This window comes from Eptatretus burgeri, chromosome 11, assembly GCF_056783735.1.
Source record: "Eptatretus burgeri isolate ZD-2024b chromosome 11, Ebu_testis_v1, whole genome shotgun sequence".
NCBI classification, from domain to species: Eukaryota; Metazoa; Chordata; class Myxini; order Myxiniformes; family Myxinidae; genus Eptatretus; species Eptatretus burgeri.
In genome coordinates this window covers 40,749,830-40,757,329 of record NC_140971.1, presented here as the reverse complement: position 1 = coordinate 40,757,329, position 7,500 = coordinate 40,749,830, and the positions used below count along the sequence as shown (strand labels likewise).

At 42.4% G+C, this 7,500-nt stretch overlaps 1 protein-coding gene across 1 annotated transcript in view; it reads right to left on the bottom strand.

Annotated features, from left to right (window-relative positions):
- Window positions 1-7,500, bottom strand: part of LOC147016923 (insulin receptor-like) — a 136,391-nt gene that overhangs the window by 23,650 nt on the left and 105,241 nt on the right. Inside the window, exons 14-16 of the mRNA XM_085847954.1 lie at window positions 5,623-5,693; window positions 885-1,114; window positions 667-777 (exon numbers count right to left, since the gene is read on the bottom strand). Coding sequence (XP_085704080.1) covers window positions 667-777; window positions 885-1,114; window positions 5,623-5,693 — 412 coding nt within the window. The remainder of the gene's footprint in view (window positions 1-666; window positions 778-884; window positions 1,115-5,622; window positions 5,694-7,500) is intronic.

The window sequence follows — 7,500 nt, the reverse complement described above, 5'->3', positions numbered from 1 at the left end:
TACTTGTAATGTGTCGTACTGCATTTATCGTCAGGTCTGAAATGTACTCCAGATCAGATATATAGTCACAATCTCTCGTGCAGCCTCTGACACAAATGTTACTAATTTTAAAATTTGATTAATATATCAAAACGGAAAGGTGATAACTTAACATGATGATAACTCAAATTGGCTCTGTTGTTTACGACATGCAATGTGGGATCAGCTACAATAATAGGACAATAATTGTTTGTTTTGACTTCCGTTTATAAGTTCCAGTTCCACCCAATGCCATTTGTCTTCGACTTGAAATCATGCATCTGTCTTTCAGCATTGCCTCGTGACTTATCAGAATGTAAACAATAGTTTTATCCTATAACTTTTGAAAAATTTAAACATTAAAAATTACTATACCTGTAAACTTAAATAAAGAGCTCATTTTGATCACGCATTCTTGATTTACGGTGCTTGATATATTTAGCTGCTTGCAGTTTGCAAGCACAATCCAATCATCAAATATATAAAGCTCTTTCACAATCCACTAAATCAAAAATATAAAGCCAATTATCAATTATGTGTGCAAGTTGGATGCACTCCAGCATCTTATTGCAGTCTACAAGCGTGCCCCACTTGAAGGTCATGAAAATAACAGTTCATGTGCTACAAAATGTAATTCATCAAACATACATCTGCACCTGGACGAAGAACACGCAGGAAGCTCTTAAGGTCCCCATGAATCATGAGCTCCATGATCACAAGTGCCGGGTGAGACTGAGAGACCACCCCAAGCAAAGGAATCTGGGATGGAGGAACCAAATGTAGGAGAAATTAATGAGATGTCAAAGAGCAATCAAACAAACACTTTGAGTGCACTTTGTCCTTAAAGGATCCATGGATGTTCTCACCACGTGATGGGAGCTGAATGCTTTCATGACTGAAGCCTCGTTCAGAAACTCCACATGTCGTTGAAGGCAAGTTCCTTCGTTGATTGTCTTTATTGCAACACGAGTCTCCACTTCCCCACGGACCAGATCACGCACCAGCCCCTCGTACACCATGCCGAAAGAGCCTTGGCCCAACTCCCGCAAGATACTTATGCGTTCCCTGGGAACTTCCCATTCATCTGGTACATACACTGCAGAAGTTCAAACTCAGAAGTCAATACATTATGCTTTTTTAATTTGCAGAACTCTATAAGACTTTTTGAAGAGTTTGCATTTAAATAATATGCAGGATTAGAGCATTAGGAGACAATGTCATGAGCGTCGATCACTACTTAAAAGTGGAAGGGGGGGGGGGGGAGATTGCAAGTGCAAGTTACGAAGCCAATAGTGATGAGCAGGCAAGTCGAGCTCCTGCAAATTGTTGATTCTGGTCACACTTTGCTGTGGTGCATTCGGAGCATTCAATGCGACCGCCATTGCCACATTTTAGAAATAGTTGAACGAATAAAAAGGGGCACTTTTCATTTTGAGCTTCTTCTTGTTGCCATTGTTTATTATTGTGCTCAAAAACCAGACGTAAAAATGCATTTGGCCTTTCATTGTTACGTCTACTTTTCATCCTAATTCTTCAAGATCTACAAACATGCAACCCCCACTCCCCAAAAAGCACAATGGTAGATCAATATATAAACTTGGCAGGGGGCTCCAGCCTTCTGACTCCACATTTATTTATCTTACTTTCCCTCCACCTCGCACTCTATAGCCACCAACGCAATAAATTTGTTTGTGGAAGTTGTAACAAGAGGATCGAGTAAAGATGAAAATGATGGCCTGGGCAGCATTTGTTGGAGTACCACAGTGGCATTGTTTACATAGAAATCACCATGTTGTTAAGTGGTGCCAAGCACTCCGTTCCGTTGGAGTGCTTGTTTGAGCATTTTGAATCTAGCAAGCTGCTTGGCAAGCAATAGTAAGGTGCTTGCTAATGGAACACAGCCCTGATGTTGATATAGCACAGGCGTGAAGAGCCAAATAGCTTCCTGTGTCAGATTTCCTTGTTAAATTGATCTAATCTAAACCTGAATCCTTTCTGGTGTTTATCATTTATCCATTTGGTCTGAATGGATAAACACCAGAAACATTTTCATGGAGGATTTGGATTAGCTCGCAATTCCGACTGATGATGCCTGTGGTCCGTATGTGGACTGCGGTCCACCATTTGAGGACCCTTGGAACTCTAATTACAAATTCATCTCTGATGCAACAATGACTAAATAAACTTGTCTTCCCTCTAAATTCTGCTAAGGGTGAGCAAAGAGGCTCCTTTAGAAGAAAACTTGAAGAAACACAGCACTGCAGTTGAAATATCTATCCGTATTACTGTATCGGTACTCACGCACAAGTGATACATTTTCAGCGCATGCAGTATGTGGTTACTCAAACTGATGAAATCCAGCACAATGTGCACAAGTCATACCGGTTTCTGCTCTTAAATAATGACCACCAGCACAGTCTTGATTTAGGAGATAACTTATTTGGGAAAAGTTAATATTGATTTATACATAATTAGTTGATGCATTTGGGGAACATCTTGCACCCGGGCCTGTGTGGATTGTACAGAGCAACACATTTTGTGTTATATTTGAGCAAAAAAGTGAGGGGGACAATTGATATGTTATACCCTTAGTCAAAAAAGTTTGTTTGTGTGTGTAGGGGGGGGGTATGTCCCCACCGCCCCCCACCCATTGATGCCCATAGGTGACATTAGCACATCTTATACATGGACCATGATGACATTAATAAAACGATGGACAATAAACCCCATTTATGGAATCTGAACTTGGGATCTTGGATTATGAGCTAATTGCTCAGATGAGAATGTGAAAGAGGCCAATCTATTTTATCTCCATTTTCTCTGAAGTAACTTAAATTCTCAAGTTGTGTGTTAAATACTATAACATTGTCACGTGCCCAGGGATCGAGACTGCCCACAGGGAACACAAAGTTTTTCGAAGGACCAGAGCACCATGTAACCATGCCTCAAGGTGGAAATCATGCCCTGAGCCTGATCAAAAGATTGCAGTCAAAACTAGCAGCAGAGATAATCAGGCTGTTTAAAATCAAGCAAGGGAGCTGAAGTTGAATCATTCTTTAGAAGCCTTACAGTTCACCAACAGGATATGGAACTCAAGCGATTACATTTGGACTGTTGAAGATATGGACAAAAAGAAAATCTCATCAGATTGAAAGCATAGAGGTATTTTTGGAAGGAGAGGATTACAAATTATTCCTGCCCTAATCAGTACCAGCAATAATCAACTCAAGGTTGCTCTGTGGCTCTGTGTATGACGTTGCTCTATGGCGTTAGGAAGCTAAATGTATGACAGCAATTCAATAATAGTACAGAACAACCCTGTCTCATTGTTCAGTCTGAAGGATAGGGGTATGGGCACAGAAGTGTCCCAAGATGGCCTGATGTAGTAGTGATGGAGCAACACAGCAAACACAGAGGCTGCAGGGAATATGTTTGGGATGAGGTTATGCTTCGGTCTCCCTTGACCTTAGCCACTCAGTCGATCCTCGACAGCTCCACATTTGTAGGCTGACTTGAAACTGCAGCTGAGTGAAATTGGTATTTTTGGTTCCAAAAAGGGCTCCACTTGTCTTAGCACATGAAACAAAAATCCACTCCTGCAACGAATAAAACATGTGTTCTTCACTACATATATACTGTATCGTTATCTTTACCTTGCCAGCATGGCTTGTCCATGTGCTATCCTTTTAAATGCTGAGCGTCAAGCAAGGAAGCAGAACATACAATGTTTTTTTTTTTTAATGAAGTCTTTGGTGTGACTCAACAAGGGTTTGAACCACCGACCTCCCAGATTCAAAGCAGACACTAACCATTATGCCACTGTGTGTGTGTTTCTGTGTGCGTGTGTGTGTGTGTGTGTGTGTGTGTGTGTGTGTGTGTGTGTGTGTGTGTGTGTGTGTGTGTGTGCGCACGCACACTCCTCCCATGCTCTTCCAGCCAAAGAAAGCTGCATAAAGCAACCATGCATATCTACACAAGGTGCACATCCCTGTTTCAAACTCTACCTGAGTTCCTCCACAGCTGCAAAACATTAACAAGTAGTGCATACATGAGAATCCCAATGATACACACCTCCACAGTTGCTGGACCAGCTTCATCACTTGTTGGTGAGTCACCAGTGACAGCGTCGATAGAAACATGCATCACCGAGGCTCCCAAGCATGTACGACATGCAATGTCAATAGCAGTCAACATATAAATGAATACCAAGACCCAATCATGTAATTGGAGGGAATAACGAATCAGCTCTCACCTAATCAGTTACCCCAGATGGTTAGGATTATAAATAAATTGACTCCTCCCATGCTCTTCTTGCGAAAGAAAGTTACATAAGCCAATCATGAAAAGCTACACAAAGTAAGCCGTTTGCTGTTCCAAACTCTTCCTGAATTCGTCTACAGCTGCAAATCATTCACATGTAGTACATATATGAGAATCCCGATGCAATACGCCCACGACCCCCCACCTCAGCTGCCGGACTGGTTTCATCACTTTTTGGCAAGTCATCAGCGACAGTGTAGGCACAAACGCACACCACCATGCATGTACCACCGAGGCTTGCCCCTGCACATAAAAAAGCGATAATTTTGAACTTGGTCAATGAACCAGCAGACAATGGCCTCCTCCTTTAGAAAGGCACCATGGGATCGATAATGTTCACTCGGACAGGACACAAAGCTTATAATGGCCAACCAAAGTACGAAGCCATCGTTGATGAAACCTCAGTTTATGCAGTGAGTGTCGGGTTATGTCAGGAATCTAACCCAGACTCCAGCTGAAAGACGAGTTCACCACCTCTGAGCTATCCTGCCAGCCCCAGCAGGCCATCAATTGGAGAAATCAGAAAGCCACCCAAACAGGAACATACCAAGCCACCAAAACAATAACCCAATAATACAAACCGAAAACTGAATTGTTTGAGGATATTTGCATTAAAATGTCTCCCATCATTTATCACCCTTGATGTGAAGAGTGCATCTCAGGACAAATATTGCCATAGGGGTAATAAGGAATGAAAATTCAGATTTGTGGAAATCTAAAGTATAATTCAGTGCAATTGAGAAATGTGGCGAAGTGAGTGCCCTTTAACTGGGGTATCTTTCGTCCTCTGGTTAAATTATCATAAGCAATACACAACTCCAACCCTGACACACATTTTGCGTGATATCGGAAATGAGAGGTGACCATCGACGGAGATGGAGAGGGAAATAAGAATGTAATAAGGTAATGTGATAAAAACAAGGAACGCGAAACACATTGTTTTTTTATTAATTATTTTTGTTAACCAATCCACTATTGTGTGCACAGCACAAAAACCTGACAACCTTTGAATATTGACAATGGAAACATCTATCTGTGCTTGCACATTGAAGTGAGTGTGGATGCACCTCTACTACAGCAGGGAAACGGTTATGGGAGTGAATGTTCTTATGGCCCTGAGGTTACCTGCAGGGATAAGGAATGACTGGTAGCCTGCCAAGTGAATACCAGTCTGCAGGCTTATAAAGCAGCATGAGACTGCAGTGGCTTTTATCACCCACATGATTATCATGTCAATTACAGGATTTCACTGCCAACACGCGGCACAAACAGAGATAAACTCACCATCGTTGGCACTTATGTACTCTGGATTCACGGAAGTGTACAGCATTCCTGTCAGAAATGTGCCGTTGTTCCTGAAAACAGTGGGTGGAGACATGAATGACAAGGATGGAAAACTACAGGTGGTTTGAGTCACGCAATCATTGCCCTCATGACAACACGCACATGAGAAAGAGCCGAAGGAATAATGCGCTTGTGACTGTTGTTGAGGGTGGAAGGGGACTCTTTATCCCTGACCTCTTTTAGTCGTGACCATCTCATAATAACTTCACAAATCTCATCTCACAAGTGGGAATTTATAGTGATTCTTTCACATGGAACATCATATTTAAAAGTTTCCAATTTCACCAGTGGCAAAAAACCCATCCCGTTCTGTTCACATCTTATCCCTTGTACATACCCACTTTATACTGGACATTGTGTCCTTCTCACCTGAGACGGCAGATAAAGTTCTGTCCAGCCTCGACCTTACCAGCCTCGTCAGCAATGGGCCCACATGGTATCATTACCTACATTTCAAGTCCTCCTCTGCTTCTCTTGTTTCCCCCCTGTCTGCTCTACTCAGCCTGCCCTTCTCCTTTGAGCTCCTCACTTTTGCCTAGAATCAGAAAACATCATTCCCATCTGTAAGAATGGTGCAACAACTGATCCCCTCAACTACAGACCAGTAATTTTGCTTCCAGTTATAAGCAAAGTAATATAATCCATCTGATCAGAGACTATCAGTTTGGATTCTGTCCCGGTTACTTAACACTGGTCATACGGCTGCTTTCTCGCAGTAATGGTTGTAGGCCCTAAATCTCAAACAAGAGTTCAGGACTATCTTCCAAGATATATCTCAGGCATTGCACATCGTCTGGCATCCTGTTTTGCTTGTGGCATACAAGGCTGCCTTCATTCCTAGATTTCTGACTTGCCCCACTCACGCAGTCAACACACTATTATCAATGGAAACCTATCTTCTCCCGGTGGAGGCTGCCGTGTCCCATTATAGTATCTCAGATGAATTCTGGTTGCTCATCCACATAAATGACCTCTCTGATGCTCTGGAAAACATTATCTTCCATTTTGCAAACAATCCCACACTTCTTTTTTTCATATGAAGCACGTAACTATTGGGAAGCATCACTTGCCGGGGTAGCAGCTGTGCTGTTGATGCAATATTCCCTGAAGGTGAGAGAAGGAATGTGGAATTTGGCCAGGGAGCTGGCAATAGCTCGTCTAATCTTCACATCGGACACCGTGGAGTGTTTAACATCCACCAACTAATGATGGCAAACAGGATGCCCAGTTTAATGTCCATCAGAGGGATGGCATACACGTTTATGAATCACCCTGCCCGAGAAACACCAGGATGACAAATTATAGTTGGGCTGAGATTTGAACTTGGTATAGACAGCTCAAAGGTGAGTGCACATACCTCTAGGCTATCCTGCCAGCCTCAACTCCACACTGTATCATACAGTACTCCATCCCACAGAAAAGCAGACAGCAACTGCTGATTTCAAAATTGATTAGATTATCGTCTGATAAATAGACGATGACTTTTAATAATGAGAAATCTCACACTCACTCTGTCTCTTCAGTAGAATCGTCAATCAAACCCACCAATTTATTTCCATGGTAAACCACTGGAAGAGGTTCAGTCTCTTGAACATATATGCCTCACACCATCAACAATGCCCTCTCCTGAGACATTCTTGGAGGAAAGCTGACCTCTAAAAGCCAGCTGCAGACTGAGCATCCTCTGTCATTCCAAGTGTTTTCTTGAAAAGTCTGAAGTACTCACAGTCAATAAGGTCATTGGCCGTTGCTCAATGGAGCACTGCTGTCTGCTACGTGCCGAAGCTCCAGCATTACATCTATCTCTCCTGGATTCTG